Genomic DNA, 16,580 nt, shown 5'->3' on the forward strand with positions numbered 1-16,580 from the left:
AGAGGCTCTGCCCAGGAACAGGAAAGGCTGGAGCGCTCACTGACACTGAAAACCGGCTCCCTTGTGCCCCCTGGGATCTAGGCCACTGGGCCTGTCCCGCTTGGGGCAGATGGGCACCAGCTTCCTCCCGACAGTCCCCAGGGATCTCCAGTAATGATCAAAAGGTTGTTCTGACTTCAGGTGTGTTTTTGTTCAGATACTCCAAAGCCATTTTCTGGGAGTCTCCTCACCACCCCGTCAGACAGCCTCCCACCATGAGGCACGAAGGCTTTTCCCCAGGGGACACGCGTCACCGGAAGCACAGCTCTGGGCCCCACAAGTGGCCCACCCAAGTCTTAGCCTGCTCCCGGAAAAGACATCTGTGCCCTTTCTATTAAAACACGCAGGACGGCAAGTGTGTGAGCCTTGGTGTGAGCACCGGGCCCATCTAGAAGCCAGAGTTGGCACACTAGTGAAACTGTGTGAACAGATTTCTTGCTCCTTTGTTTCTTTACCAATAAAACAGACACAAAGGCATCAGCCCAGCCTTGGGTTAGAGCGAGGACGACATGAGTTCATGGAAGTAAAAATGCAGAATTCTGCACAGAAGTAGGTGACGGCAGGTGGACGAACTTTGAAGCAGGAAGTAGGTGTGAGGACGCCTTGCTTCCATCGGAGAGAGAAGCGGATCGAGGAACATGCAGGGGGCATTTCAATAGCTCGGCAATAAACACTTGGTGAAGCTGAAGAGGTAATCTCTCCATGGGCTTTCATGTGCCACTGGATACCTCTCTTGGCATGGCCTGAGATATTTTGGAAGTGATGATGAAAGACAAATTGATTTTCATCATATCCATCCACAGGAAAAGGCCAAGAATGCCAGCGAGTATAAAGACTCGAAAATTTAAACTACCTGGAACTTGGATGTGGTTCTTCCCACAGGTGCACCTCATTATATGCAAGAAGAGGGGGTCGGAATGAGCCATGGACAGAAAAATAGGGACTGGTGATGAGGGTGTCATGGACAGAAATACTGACAGGGAGCGGCTGACGGGCCATCGGGGAGAGACATACCAGAAAGCCTGAGAACGGAAACCGTGTTTAACAGAAATGTCACAGCTCTGGCTCCCGGTTGCGGTGAGGTGGGGCGGCTGCGTGGGACTGAGCAGCGCTGTCAGAACCAAACTCTCCCCAGATCTGCGCTCCAGATGGTTCCGCCAGGAGCGGGGGAGGCGCTTTAGAGCTGCTTGTCCTCATTTAACCTCCTTCTCCTCCATCCCCTGAAGGTCCGAGGGAAACACAGAAGAGTAAGTGCTACCACTCTCTGGATGGCTGGTACCCCTCTGGGCTAAAGGGAGAGGTCCTGCTGGCTGGGAGCACTCATTACACCCCATTTGATTCAAACATTTATTGAGCACCTCTTGTGTGCAAGACACATAGGAGGCACAGGAAGGGGGACTCAGGAATGAGGAAGACCATGAGTCGGTCCTCAAAGACCTTAACGTGATCCCAGCATGGCCATGACCTCACCATAGACTTTGCTATGAAATAGGAAAGCTCTAGGTAGTTTGGAAGAGTATTCTTTTTTCAAACTAATATTTAAATGTTTGTGCCATTCCAGTAGGAAAAAGGAACTAAGGATACAAACTATTTAAGGTTTAATGATTTCACACACACACACACACACACACACACACACACGTAAATTTATGTAAAAGATATTGTTCAATCTCAGTGGTAAATTTAAAATGAAAATTGGAAAGAGTTACCATGTATCAATTATAGTATGACAAAGGTTCACACAATGACAGTATTCACTGCTTGTGATGGTCTACAGGAAGGTGGACATACACAGCTAGTGAGATTGTAAACAGGCACGATTTCTCTGGAAAGTGATTGGACATTATATCTATCTCAAGCCTTAAAATAGTCATAACCTTTGACTCAGTAATTCCACTACCTGGAATCTACTTCTAAAGAAATAATCAGAAATGTGGTCAAAGGTATAAGCACGCAGATATTGATCAACATATTATTTATAAAAGTGGAAAATGCAAAACAAACTATAAAAGTTCAACCACAAGAAAATAGAAAAATGGATTATGGCACATCGGTATAGTGGGTGATGAAGCAGCCTTTTAAATTAGGTTTTGAATACCTTTTAGTAAACTATTCACTACCTGTGTTGAGACGAAAAAAATCACGAGACCAAACTCTATATGGTGTGATCCCAGTTTTATTTTTTAAATAAATATATACACATATATGTGTGTGTATATATGTAAATACGCACACACATTTATTATATATGTTGTAATAATTATATGTTGTAGTTGAAGGAAATGCTAAATAACAAAATGTTTAAAAGTGATTATCCCTAGATGATGAGATTGGGTGATTTTATTTTCTTCCCTATATAACGCTTGCATTTCCTAAATTTTCAATAATGAGCGTGAGTTTGGCAGGATGGCTTGTTTCACAGACCCCTCTAGGGAGCCTTGCAGGGGGTGGTCCTGCGCTCACCCGGAACGGTCACCTGTGTCTGAGGGCTGAGCTGGGTCTGCCCTCCAGCTGGAGTGGAGGCTCCTTGTGTCACCTGCCTGCTCCACCAGCGCCTGGCCCCTGCCTGTGCTCCGGCTCTGAGCCCAGCTCCCCACCTTACCTGGGCACTTCGCACCACACTCCCAGGCGCCCCTTCATCACACAGCCCAAGTGTGATGTCTGACGATCTTTTCACACCAGCATCCCCTTACCCAGCAGCCTCTCCAGGAGCCCAGCCCACAGTACGTACCCTCAGGCCTGCCCCTCCCCCTCGTGAACACTCCCTGCTCTCCCTTCCCTGCTGACAACGTCCATCACGGCTCAGGTTGGCAGCAGGAGCCCCACCCACTGCAGGCCTCCCCTCATGCTGACCCCTGCTGCTCTTGGGCTCTCCTCTGAGCCCTCCTCCCTGTAGTGCGGCATCAACCAAACCACCCTGCTTTCACTTCCTGAAACGTGTCATCTTCTCTCTCACCTCCAGCACTCTCCCTGCCCCCCACCCCCTCCCCCACAGGCTGTTCCTCAGCCTGGAAAGTCCTCGTCCTTCTTCTGGGGCTCTTCCGACTCACTCACCACCGAGGACACTGTTCAGATGTCAGCCCCACCTCATAGCCTTCCTGGACCCTCCTCTTTAGGAAGACAGGTACCCCCTCCCTGAGCGCTTACTGTTTCATTTCATCATGATGGCACTGCCCATAGTAGGGTCTCAAGAACAAGCTGCAGCCGGTGCCAGGAAGCATCCTCAAGACAAACCCAGCAGAAATAGCAAGGCTTCTTTACAGATTAACCATCCTCTCTGCAGCACACCTCCTAATGATTCTGCAAATGGCAGAACTCTGCCTCCCTCTCCATCCCTCACTGCTCCTAAAGGCTGCTGAGTGTTCCCGACCACCAACTTTTGTCTATTGCCACTGCCACCAGTTCTCACCCACTGAGATGGCACAGAGCCTAAGAAATCTGTCCCCAAAGGCCCAGCTCAGGGCTTGAGCTCAGAGAATTTTCCCAAGAACCTCAACAGATGTCTTGGGCTCCTGGCTCAAGGTGTGTTCATTATGACCATTGAAAGCATCTCCCCTACAGGCTGACGGCTGTCCTTCCCCTCGGCTGGGATGCTAGGCAGCCTCAACTCACAAGCATGTGATGGTCTCAGGGGGCTGGGGGTGGTTCAGCACCTGAGCTTTGGAGTCATACAGGGTATGGTGTCAAGGGTTAGGGCATCAGTGCTATGTATGAGACATTGTGGGACCTTGTATAGGTCTCCTGAGGTCCCTAAGCCTCAGTTTTCTCATCCATAAAATGGAGATAATACAGAGGCACATCCCATTGGATGCACACCGTGTTCACAGAGTATAGGTGCGGGGGGATGGGGGGAAGGAAGAAGAGCTATGCTGAGGCACACTCCGCTGCACAGATCTGAAGTCAGTTGTGCAAGAAATGGATTCTGTGGCTCACTGAGTTTCTCTGCAATGGCAGAACAGCAACAGAGAACAGTGACACAGGAGGGAAGGCAACTTCCTGCTCCAGGAGGGGGTCAAGGATGCCTCCAGTTTCTTCTGTCCCCCCTCCCCAACTGTGGAACCACATCCATGAGACCCTCCTCAGACCAGAACAGACAGGGGGTCTGACCAGAATACAGGAAGCCATTATAGCTTTAACTAAGCTATCGCTAAGCACTTTATCTCAACTCCCTCACCCATTTGACAGATGAGGAAAACTGAAGCTCAGAGAGGTTAAGTACACTGCCCAAGGTCACTCCGCTAGGAGGGAATCTGGAAGCATACATTTTCCTGGCATAACTGCTCCAGTGGGAATTGACAGGTTTTCTAAATTTGATGAGTGTGGGATCAGAGCTGGGATAATCTTCCAAGTCCTGTTAACTATCGGGATGGATACAAAGAGAGGTACCACAGAGAGCTGGCATTGTCTAGGACTTCCAGGAACTAGGGTGCCCAGGAAGGCTTCAGGGTGGAGGTGAGGTCTCATGTCAGGCCTTCAAGGATGGCTAGACCGTGCTTGCCAGGGAGGTCTAAAAAGTCTTCCAGGAAGAAGTGAAAGCAATAACAAAGACTCAGAAGTAGAAGCCAGCCAAGCGAGGCTGGTCATGACTCCAGGAGAAGCCCACAACAGCTGTGAAAAAGGTTTCTGGGAAAGATGTCTGGTCCCCCGTGTAACTGTTTGCCCATCTCAGGGGAAGCGAGAGTGTTAAGAGGCGGAGACTTGGTCTGCTGCCCTTCCCCGAGTCGCCCTACTCTCTGTGCACCCCTTCCCCACTGCACCAATGGAGAAAAGCACGTTGTGTCTACAGGTTGCCGGCTAAGAGCCTTCAATGGGTTGGCTTGCCTATTAGGTCTCTATAGAAAAGGGAAAAACTTGCCTCTTGGAATCTCTAGAGAAGTAAGAGTTAGGACTGGTGGTCCCTGAGGAACTACTATTTCTGAGGAAAAACAATAATGTGAGTCAGAACACAACCCCTTCTGGCAAGGGCAAGCCTCCTCCCATCAACCACCCCCCACCGCCAAAACAGCAAAGTGGGCTCGGGGCTCAGAACCACTCAATGGACAAATCCCCCCTTCAAGCAAAGGGGTGAAAGCGATGCGGGTGACAGCTGGACGTGTCTGGGTATTAAATGTGACAGAGGATAAAGGAGACAATACAGCCATTTGACTGATCTTTGTCTTTCGGTGTCCTGGAATTTCCAACTCATTGTGATTAAAATAATTAAAGTTCCGCCCTAAAATGGAGCTATCCCCTGGCTTGTCAGATCCTAAGACGAGGGTGTAGATTAATTAGTTGGGTCAGAATACTGAGGTCCTTGAATCCCGTGTTGTTCAAGATGGTGGCAGGCTGGAGGGGCTAGGGGGTGCAGAGCAAAGCCTGGAAGCAGAAAAGCCAGATGTGCTCGGGGAGCAGTGGGCATGGCCGTGGCTGCAGCATGTGTGAGCTGGCAGCGAAAGAGGAAGGCATGGGTCTGTAGAAGGAGGTTGGAGTAGGGTGTGAGTCATAGGCTGAGTGTCTGTTCTCTGTCCCGCTGGTTGTAGGAACAACTGGAGAGGGATTTTAAGCAGAGGGATAGACCCTCTGACGGATAACTCATAGCCTCAGTCTTCACTCCTGCTCCCCCTCCCCTTTCCAGATGCATCCAAATGGCCTCATCCACATCACCTTCTCTGTGGTGTCTCCCTCTCAGCCCAAAACTGCTGAGGCTCTGGATGAGGGTATGGGTCACCTGAGGCTGGGGATGGGGGAGGCTGGCGGTGAGGAAGGCACCTCTTCTTTCTGCTCGTGCTCCTGGCAGGCCCAAAGACTGAGGGCTGTGGGTGGGAGCCTCTGCAGAGTGGGTCCAGGTTCTGGGCAGCATCAGGGTCCAGGAGCGGCAGCATCTCCCAAAGCAGTCAAGGCAACACGGCCCCTATATTTATGGGTTTTTTCCAAAGCAGTGTTCTCGCTGCATTTTTGTCCCCCAAGAAACATACGTCAACAACTGGAGTTGTTCCGGGTTGTCACAACTGGGAAGTGGGTGCTCCTGGCATCTAGTAGGTAGATGCCAGGGATGCTGCTAAATATCCTACAGTGCACAGGACATCCCCCTACAGCAAAGAGTTCTCTGGCCTCGAATGTCCATAGTGCCATGGGGGAGAAGCCCTGCCCCCAAAAGATCTGTTTTCAAGTATTCTGGAAAGGCAGGGTGTCCCAGACCATCTTCCTGGAGCTCAGGCTAGCACCACCACCCTCCCCCCTGCCCCAGGTCATCATCCCCTCCTCCAAAGGCAGCTATGGAAGGTATGCCATGGTGAGTGAGTTCCTAAAATGACACTCCCAGCAGGGGAGTAAGCATGGGGGATGGAACGCAAATGTCTGTTGAGGGGGCTTCAGCTCCCTGCCCTCCACACGCAGCCCCATTCAGGTGCTGCACAGGAGTTTCTGTTGGGATCCGCACCCTCAAAGGACTTAGCCCCAGTGGTGAGGTGATGCTGGGACCAGAGAGCTGCCTGGGCAATCTCCAAGACCCCAGCAGCTTCAGATAATGAATAATCCATAGTTCTTACTTCCCTAGTCATCTAGAGAGCAAGGCTTAGCCAGCCTCCCAGCCCTGTGTGTGTGTGTGTGTGTGTGTGTGTGTGTGTGTGTGTGTGTGTGTACATGCCCACATGCAGACAGGACAGAGAAGGACAGGGCTTGCTGCATGAAGAAACTGCCTTGCGAATCATCACCTTTACTGGTCCTGCGCTCAGCTCTCTCAGGACTCCAGTCAACACTGCCGGAAGCCAGTGACCGCTCCTTTCATCAGATGCCCGGTGGGCAATGGGGCGGCGGTGATACAATGGGGTGGTGGTCTTTACATTCGACTAAACTGTGAGCCACAGTCAGCGAGGAAAGATCTTCAGAGTCTGAGAGTTCAGCTTTGTGAACCCCAGCTCCATCACTGACTTGTCACTTCACCTGTCCCTTTCCTCGCCCTTAGAATCAGGTAAGAATGACAGCTACCACTTGAAGACCACTTACAATGCACCAGGCACCTCACATGCATGTCACTGTTACAGCAGCCTGGTGAGGATCTGCATTATGCCCATGATACGAGTGACAAAATGAGGGGAAGTGGCTTGTCCAAGGTCACAGGGGCAGCAAGTGTGGAACCCAGGCCTGTGCCATACGGTCTGCCTCCAAGAGGTAGCGGGAGGTCTCAGCGGCCACGCTGCAAGGTAGGGTCACTTAACTCCACAGCAAGGAGGGTCCCAGAGCAAAGGTCTCCACATCCACGGTATTTCTTAACGGTGGAAACTCAAGTTAGGGGACTGACCCCAGCCCGGTAGGCCCACGGTGCCAAGGGCTGCCAAGCAGATGCGCTGTAAACACTCCTGAGTCCCAGAGCCAAAGGCCGTGCTGCCGCTGGCTGGGCAGGCCAGACCTCGCTAAAAATAGACGGGCCCTCAGGTCCAGCTCCCTGACTGCCAACCGAGGCAGGCTGCTCCCTACACCCAGCCTCCTCCTCTCCCCCTCCCCCTTCCCCAGCGGGCTAGAGCCAGGCTTCTAGAAGGTACAGAGATGTTAAGACTTTCACTTCAGACCAGACAGGGCTGTTAGGCTGACGCCCAGTGGGCAAGTTCCAAGTTCTGGTGGGGCCATAACGGGGGAGGGTGTCCTGACCCCAACGCCCCACACACCTCCCTCTAACGAAGGGAGCTGTCAACCTCCAAGCCCACCCGGGGAGGCAGTGGAGCCAAGGCCAAAACTTGGCCAATTTCTCCACATTTTGCAATTGAATCTGGAGCCCCCTTGCCGTTTCTCTTTTCCTGCGCTGATTGATTCTCCCTGTTGACAGCACTGTACAATTTCTGTATTTGCCGCGGCTTTCGGAGATCTGCTGCTGGCCCTCTCAGGAAGGCCCCGGGGAGCGCGGGATGGGGCAGCGCCCGGCCGGCCGGGGCGGGAGACAGGGGGCGCGGGGAGGGAGGCTCCGGAGAGCGGCCGGACGGGAATTTCCTTTCAAAGGTGACATAGAGCCTCTTCATTAGGGTAGCGCCCTCCCGGGCGGGCCCTAATGGCGAGTTTGGCAGAGTCAGCGAAACGCGGCGCGGCGGCCGGGCGGCGAGGAGCGCCCTCTCCCGCGCCCTCGCCGTCTCCCGCGCCGGGCAGCTGCGCGCACGAGCCATTTGCAGCGCAGGCAGCCTGGCGAGCGGCCGCCGCGCACCGGCCGGAGCGGGCGGCACCATGGAGCTGAAGAAGGACAGCAACGCCATATCCATAGACATGCTGCTGATCGTGCACTCGGAGAAGCGGCGCGCCGCACAGGGCGCGCACTCGGACCGGCAGGCGGACCCGGGCGCGCCTCCGCAGCGCAGAGGAGGTAATGCGCCCCCAGCCCGGGCCCCGGCCCCCGGCCCCTCGACCTCCTCGCCCCAGGGCCCGTCTGCCTGGGGGGCGCGCCACGCGCCCCCGAAAGAGGTCCCCGAGGCCGACCCGCTCCCCAAGGCTGGCTGCGCCTCCGCGCTGCGCCTCTGGCATCCCGTGGCAATGCGCAGCCCCGCGATTGCCCCGGTTGACACCCCGTGCAGGCCTGCCGTGCTTCCGTCACCCCCGGGAGCAGGTTTCCTCCTGGTCACTCTTTGAAGGGTGCAGATCAGGTTGGAAGATGCCCTGGAAGAAAGGGACCTCGGGCCTGACTCCTGCGTGCCCGAGGCCTGCTCCCCACAGGCCACATTGCAGGGCACAGGGGACCCAGGGGGATTCGTGTGCTGAGTCAGACTTTGAGGTGAGACCCTCCCTTGGTGTCCTTGCACAATTCATGGCCTCACTCTCCCCTTTCTTGAGCCCTCTCCCAGCCTCCTACAGTAGAAGGCATGCCAGGTGTAAAAAGGCACACAAGCTTGGGTAGGGTTAGACTTGAAATCTGCTCTCCCCACTTGGGCTTATCTATTGATTCTACTTGTCCTACAGACTTTCTGGGGAAGGGTAGACTGGTAAAATAAAGCGACTTTTCATAGAGTGATTGTGGAAAGCCTCTGTACTCTCCAGAGAACAGGACACAACGTGAAGCGAGTAGAGGTGGATAACAATGGCGGTTAAATCAGCCCCTCATACATCTGGGAACCCCCTGGTCCTGAGTCTCTGAGGAAGCCCTCAGGAGCCCTTGAGGAGGCTGGTGTGAGGGCGCACTAGACGCACTGTGTCCTGGTTCTTTGCGAGCGAAGCTTCACAGCCCTCAAGGTAAAATGACCTGCCTCCTGTCTCCCTCCCAGCTCCAGAGCTCCTTGAAGTCTGTCCCCAGTTCTTCTGTCCCCACAGCCCCTACGCACATTGAACATGCACCTTCCACCTGCCCTGCTGAAGCAACGGTGCCATGGGTGGCTTTGCCCCCTGCCAGCCCCACAAGCTGCAGCTGCCCCGTAGCTCCTGGTGACCTCCTGGGGAGGCAGGCAGGAGAAAGAAAAGAGATTCTGGAGAGCTGAGAATGTTGGCAGGTGCCCCAGTCTCCCGAGGGATTTGGGGCCCAGGAGTTGTTTGGGTGAGTTGGTTCTTTAGTTCTCAGAGCTGCCCCTGGGAGAAGGGGAGATGGCCCGCGCAGGGGTATTTGTAATGAGGAAATTGGCAGAGGCCGTTGGCCTTCCTTAATAGAAATGCGGCTGCCCCTACTGCACGGACTGCGGTCCGGAAGGCCAGAGGCCCCCCACGAGGCGCAGCTCCAGGTTAGCGCATGAGTCCCCTCCTCCCTCTCCCCCTCTGATCACATCTCTCCGAAAGGCTCTGACACTAGAAAGAGAGGGCAGAGAACACAGAGAAGACCCAGAAATGCCAGGGATCGGGACTGCTCAGAGAAGTGTCCAGCACCCGGCATAAAGCCTACATGAGGCCAGACCGATGCACTTCACACTCATGACCGTGACTCAGGGAAAGAAGACCCCTGTTTGCTGAGCCCTCTCTGCTGATATTTTTCTCCAAATATTTTCCTGACAGACATTTCTCCCAGGCGCTATGGCAGCGGAGACACCCGTGTCAGTTGTTGACGATCAGACAGTTCTGCACCAGAGCAGAGAAGAGGGAGCGTGTGTGACCTCCAAGGCCCGCTGGGCAGCAGTGATGTCCAGGAGACCCCTGGCTAAGCCAGCCTGCGGGCCCACTCCTTGGGACAAGCTAAGGAGGGAAAATGCTGAACAAGACTAGCTTGTTCCAAGGCCTCCTGTTGGTGCACAGACATCCAAAACCCACCCCTCCCCCACTTCCAGGCGTCTCCTCCAGTCTCCTCCCCGGTCCAGGCCCCCGGCTGGACAGGGAATGTTCCCCGGCTCTGCAAAGGAGGGCCTGAGCTCTGCTTTGAGAAAAGAGCAAAGCTCGGTTACTCTCACATGCAGAGGACTGAGTAAGGGTGTGACCCGGTGGCTTTCTGTTGTGTCCTTGTGGCAGAAAAGAGTCAGAGGGACAAGGGGGCAGGGAGCCTGTGCACTGGGAATTTGGGCTGCAAGGCAGCAGATACTCCCTCCCCTTTCTTGCAGGGCCCTAGCGTTTCCCCAGCAGTTTCCTTAGAGCCGCACTTCTCCAAAACATGCTTAGAAGCCCTCAACTCCTATTGTATATTCCCCTGGCCATGGAGGAGGTAGCCTAAAGCTGCCGCACCAGGTCTGAAAAAGCTTCGACGCCTTAGATTTTATCCCCAAAGTGGATGGGATGTGTGCATTCCACTCCCCAGGTGTCGGGGAAGGTTCCGAGTGGTAAGGCCCAGACACTGACTATGGAGACCTCTGCAGAAAAGAAGGGTGTCAGGAAAGGACTGGGGGCGCTCAGAGTGGTGGAAAGGGTTGGAGACCCAGACTGGAGGCTGAGCTTCCAGGAACGCGACCATAAGCTGTGCGGAATGGCTGGTTTGGTGAGGAAGCCTCCGCTGCCACCAAGGAGCCCTAGACGCTCCTTCTGCGCCAGGAACTTGAAATTATTGCAGCTGCTTGCGCTGCCAGAACGTTTGCCAGTTCTGTGCCAGGAACTCAACCTTGCAGCCATCACTTCCAGCCGCCACCAGAGAGAGAGAGAGAGAGAGAGAGAGCGGCTCCATTCGCTTCCCTGTTGCCTCACTAGGTCCCAAGAGAGAATGGGACACAGGTTCATTTCAGTGGATGCCTCGGCCACACAGGTCCATGCTCTAGCTGCAAGGGAGGCTGGAAGAGCAGGCAACCATCACTTTCAGTTCCCATAGGGATCCATCAGTTTCCATCTTTGCCCACCCCCCACCCCACATCAAGACTCTAAAAGTGGGAGATTCACCACATACAGAAGTAGGCAGGAAAAATGAATGGCAAATGTCTTCACAATAATGCTTCCATATTTATGCAGTGGAAATGTGGGAGTGACAAAGGGGCATCTCTATTGTGAAAATTCTCCCTGCATGATCCTGATAACCAACCCGCCACCCTTGGAAACTACCGTGGTAATATTTTTTTAATGTTTTGAATGTGGAGGGTTGCATTCATTCCTCCAAGTGCACTTCATTTGTGGGCAGCCTCCCTCGGATCCCGGGAGAGCCAAGTTCCACCAGCCCCGCTTTAGCCCAGATCAGTCTGCAACTGGTGCATCACACACTTGACCTGAGTGTCCCCACCACAGAGAGCCTCACGCCGGTCCTTGTTACTTCACAGGGCTTCAAGGTGTTGGAAACAGAATCCGGAGATGGCAGAAATTAGAAAGAAATGAACCACATGGTAAATTCTCTCATTTTCATTTTGTTTTCTTTCCAATCTCTGGAATTCAACACACGGAAAAATGCCTGGAAGCATTGGGTTTCACTTGTTTGAGGACTAGTCTAGACATCTAACCACTCAGACAGTGGCTGCTTGTGACGCAGCCAGGCCTCTGGGACCACTGTGACCCTGGAAAATTTTCCTCGGCAACAGGTCCACCAATTTCCTGGAGGGTGTGCGGGGAGGCGGGCGGAGCAGTGCTATAACCCTGAAAACCCACTTGTTCGCTGGCTGAGCTATAAAGAACTTGGCATCATTTGGGATGGTGGGTTTGGGTGTGTTCCCATGGGAGGTGGGGCTTCCCAGGTCATGCGTCCCATGCATCTTGGGGCACCCATCTTTTGAAAATATTTCTGAACAGAGAAGACAGCGGCCTGCCTTGGGTGGTGTTACTCAAGGCCTCGGGAGATGCCACTCAAGGGTTCTGTGGCTCCTGGCCTGGGATCCAGAATACAATAAGATCTGAAGAAATCAGCTTCCAAAGCCTCTTTATGGTGCCAGGTGTCTTTCCCCCTGCAGGCCCAGGATTTCTCTGGCCGTGCCATGCATGAACCGTTATACTGGGCCTTATTCTGTGCCCTTATTGTGAGATTCGTAAGCCCGGCCTCCAGGAACAAACACTGTGGAACTGCACTGTGGGCATGTGAGAATTCCAGTAAGAATCAGACCTCCATTCCCAGAGCCCCAGTAGGGGATTCAGTCAGATTCCGACTGTGTGAGCCCCAGGATCAGATGACTGACTCATCAAATGCCAGTAGGAAGGGACCCACCCCCCCATGACCCTCCACAAATGGGGAAACAGGACCCCAATTGAACAAAACAGAGCACCTATGCTCTGCCATCCTTCTGACAGTAACAAAAGGGGAGGATGAACTTCTAAAAGTAAATTCATTCATTCATTCCCTCAGTAAGGTCGACAGTGATTACTTTGTGCCGGGAAGGGTTCTAATTGTTGGAGATGGAACAGTGAACGGGACAGTCAGGAGCGCCTGCCCTCCTGGGGCCATGTTAGAATGATTGCATCATAATGCCATTCACCACAGCCGAGTCTCAGCACCCTGGAGGTGAAGAGCTTGCCTGTGTCCCCTGCACTGTGCATGGAGATAACTCATCCTCAAGACACCCCCCCACCAGGGACCACCCTCTGAGTCCTGGCTGATGGGCATGCATAGGTGGGATGGCTTCCTAAACCTTGATACGGGGCCATCAGATGGTAGACGCACCAGTTCCAGCTCTACGTAAGCAGACGCCAAGGTTAGCGAAACTGTGCTGTGGGCTCTTGAGAGTAACAGTAAGAATCAGACCTCCAGAGACCTGACAGCCACAGAAGCACATAGCAGCCCATGCAGGGAGGCATGCTCGGCCAGTGTGCGGGTGGGTGGAGGGCAGACGGGCCACGTGGGAGGAAAGAGACACTGCGTCTGTGTTTGTTGCAGCTCTTACTTTGCCTGAGTTGTTGGAAATTCATCTTATGGCTTCTCAGGCATGTTATTAATGTTATCAGTCCTCAGGAGAGGATTGAAATATACTGAATTCATCCTCTTTTTACCATCTTCGGGGTTCCTGGTTTGGGGGAAGTTTAGTGGAAAAATATAACAAAACACAAAGAGACACGATAACTCTTACAAGACTCTTCCTTAAGACATGAAGTGGGTCTTAGTATGATGTACCAGCCGATAAAGAGAAGGATTATAGTTCTTGCAAAACCACCCAAGAACTGAGAGTTTCAGGTAAGTGCAGGGCTGGAGAGAGGCCGCACAGAGGCCTTGAGCCTGGGAAAGATGATGGTTCCTGCACTCCACCAACATACGCAATTTAAAATTTAAGTCAAATTTTATTTATTTTTTCGAGTGGCATGCTTGCATCCGTGAAGAAGTTAAAATTCCAGCTTCTTTCTGTGTTTTCTGATGGTGAGGTCCTGGGTACATACTTGCCTTGCTGGTGCCCAAGGCACCCAGCCCTGGTAACCAGCAGGCTGCCCAGCCCTGGAAACTGGATGGCTTTCATCTGAGAAGGAAGCAGCTGATGGCTTGTGCTTGGTGGAGTGTGCACAAATGTGGCTGCACGTGGGGTTGGTCCAAAAGGGCACATGTCCCCCCTCTTTCTGCACTCTGCACTCCTTGGGCTGGGGCATTGACAGGGTGGGGGGAGCCCGTGTGCTCCAAACTTTTCCAAGCAGCAGGTGTTTGGGCTGAGCCACCAGCTTGCCAGGCAACGGGCTTCCCCTGCTGTGATTGGCTGCTTTCCTTGGTCCTGGCCGAAGTCTGCCTAGCAGCACAGGGACTAATGCCCCACAACTACAGGGAAACCAACTGTGCAACCCTGACTATAAATAGCCCACTGCAGCTATGCCAGCCAATCATCCTCCTTGAGGATTCCCTTCCCAGATCCTATTTCTTCCATCAGCCAACCGAGCAGAGATGCGGCCAGCTGTGCCCACAGGAGGCAGCTGCCCTGTCCTCGCCTGGGTCTGGCCTGGAGCTCCAGCCCCGCATACTGCATCACCCTCAGTTGGCACACACAGCGGTCCTGGCCCTTGGCCAACCAACCGACCTCAGCCCAGGGTGGGGCTAAGGGTCCTGGCTGGGCCTGCTTATAGAGAAGGCTGGAGAGGATGGGCTTCCCAGGGCAAGACCCCACCAGGAGGATCGCAAGTCCAGCCCAGCTCAGTGACCCACCCACTCACCCACCTTGACTGGCTTCTGCCTGAGCCCAGGCATGGGAAACGCTGAGTGGCAGGTCTGGTTGGGTACACAAGGGATGTCATATGAATGGAACCAGGTCAGGCCAGTGCCCCTGAGTGCTTGCACCAGGTCCAGGCACATGTGCCAGTGGTCACTTCCAGTGACAGGCCCAACAGCCTTTCTGCAGCCCAGTGGGAGGCCAGGGGAGAAGATGGCAGGCCAGGGTGGTAGTGGCCCTTCCCCCACCCCTCTGAAGCAGAGGTTCAAGGGCAAGACCAGGCCGCCACTACAGCAGCTGTAAAGGGAGAGATGGAGGGAAGGCGGTGTTTCCTGTAGGAGGGGCAGATAACCCTGTGGGTTCCCCCTCCATGGCCTATGGCAGCAGCTGGGCATCTCTCCACAGCAGCCTGGCTCCACTAGGCTCTGAGGACAGCTCTGTGTCCCGGGACATGAATATCGCCAGTGCATGGAGAGCATTCACCCTGCAGAACGGGTGCCCTGCAAGTGTCTGTGAAACTGAACCAAACTGCAAGCACCCCAGCTCCTAGGCTAGAGTAGGCAGCAGGGTACCCCCCCACTTCTCTCAGAGGGAGGCAGGAGGCTGGAGACTTGGGTTCAAATCCCGGGTCTCACCTGGCTGTGGGGTCTTTGGCAAAGTTAACCAGTCGAAGCTGCAGCCCCGTAATCAGGATAGGAGCCTCCCTGGCCGTTCCAAAGAAAGGTGTGGAGATCAGCGGGGCATTCCTCTGCACTTTGGGAACTGGGCCCGGCTGCAGCAAAGTCAGGAGCTGTGATCACTTAGCCCATGGGAGGCGTCCCCAGCTTCTCTAGAAAAACCCAGGCTCTGCCGGCACCTGCCGAGAGCGTGAGGCTGTGCGTACATGGGCTCCTGGTCACTTGCCTCTGCGTTCAGGTGTGCAACTCTGCTGATTCACACGTGTTTAGGCCGAGCCTGGCAGCTCTCTCCTCCGCCCAGGGAAAAATCCACCCCACCGTGGGCCCAGTGGTCACTGCAGGTCCCTCTGTCTTCCTTAAATAGGAAACCTGGTGGAGAAGCAGCACCCCCAGCAGACCCAGGTCATCACCTCCTACGACAACCAAGGTAAGGTTCCGCCACTACCTGTGACCTCTCCTCCAGCTCCTGTGTGCCCGGATCCACTGTCCTGGCCAGAGACAGCAGATGCAGAGCCCAGACTGTGGGGAGTGGGGGCCTCTCTGTCCTGGGGATGCTGGAGCACCCTTCCCCTCTCCCACATCCCATGGAAAACAGTGAGAGGCTGCATGTGTCATGGAATAGAGAAGTAAAGTCCTCGGGCTCCAGCATCCACGGCTGTCATCATCATCACCCTGGTTGTCATCACTATACCTAACATTTGCTGAGTGCTAACTTCATGTCAGCCACCCTGCCAGACCACTTACATGATCATTCTCATGTGAATTATGCCTCACAACAGTTGTATTTGATTGGTACTCTTACTATCTTCATTTCGCAGATGAGTGAGCTGAGGCTTAGAAAGGTTTTCTTTCATCCAAGATCACATGGCCAGCAAGAGTCAGAGCAGGAGCGGCCCGACCCCCTCCCTGCCCAACCCCCGCGCCCCCCCAACCACCACCAGGGCCTCAGCTGTTACACTTCTCACAGCTCTGCTTCTCGCAGCCACCCTAGAAACCGGCCTCCCCCTACTGGCTCGCCGCGTGCAAGCCTTCCTTCCCACTGAGTCACAGCAGTTCCCTGGCCTCTCCTCTTGAGGCTGAGCCTTCCAGGGCCTTCCACCCAGGGACAAGTTTAACTCAGCAATGGGGAGTGAGAGGGCCCTTCCTCAAGAATCCTCACTTTGCCAGGACGGGTCCTGGGGGGTCAGGGAGGGCAGGCAAGGGCACCCCCGTGCGGACTCTGCAGTTGACTGGATCTGAGAGCACGACGGGGTAGAGACGGGTTGGCTCCATAGCTACAGCTGGAGGAGAGGCCAGGTTAGAGACCTCCACTGCCCCCCCCCCACTAACCTCCCCTCCTGCCACCTCGGTTTTTCTGCTCAGGGCCTGGTGCCTGAGAGCTCGCATAGACTCAGCCCTAAGATGTCACCACTGGTGCTCTCAGCACTGATGTCCTAATCTATAAGGGTTACGTCCAGGGTACGGTGTGGAAGGAGGA

At 54.2% G+C, this 16,580-nt stretch overlaps 1 protein-coding gene across 4 annotated transcripts in view; it reads left to right on the forward strand.

The window, feature by feature from the left end:
* Positions 1–8,229: 8,229 nt before the first annotated feature.
* Positions 8,230–16,580, forward strand: part of KY (kyphoscoliosis peptidase) — a 44,441-nt gene continuing 36,090 nt past the window's right edge. For 2 of the 4 annotated variants that reach the window (XM_061193663.1, XM_061193666.1), the window contains exons 1-3: positions 8,230–8,365; positions 11,643–11,705; positions 15,468–15,530. In XM_061193663.1, the coding sequence (XP_061049646.1) occupies positions 8,230–8,365; positions 11,643–11,705; positions 15,468–15,530 (262 nt within the window). The remainder of the gene's footprint in view (positions 8,366–11,642; positions 11,706–15,467; positions 15,531–16,580) is intronic. The other 2 variants (XM_061193664.1, XM_061193665.1) reach the window with 1 other exon arrangement.

Source organism: Eubalaena glacialis, chromosome 6 (genome assembly GCF_028564815.1).
Source record: "Eubalaena glacialis isolate mEubGla1 chromosome 6, mEubGla1.1.hap2.+ XY, whole genome shotgun sequence".
NCBI lineage: Eukaryota > Metazoa > Chordata > Mammalia > Artiodactyla > Balaenidae > Eubalaena > Eubalaena glacialis.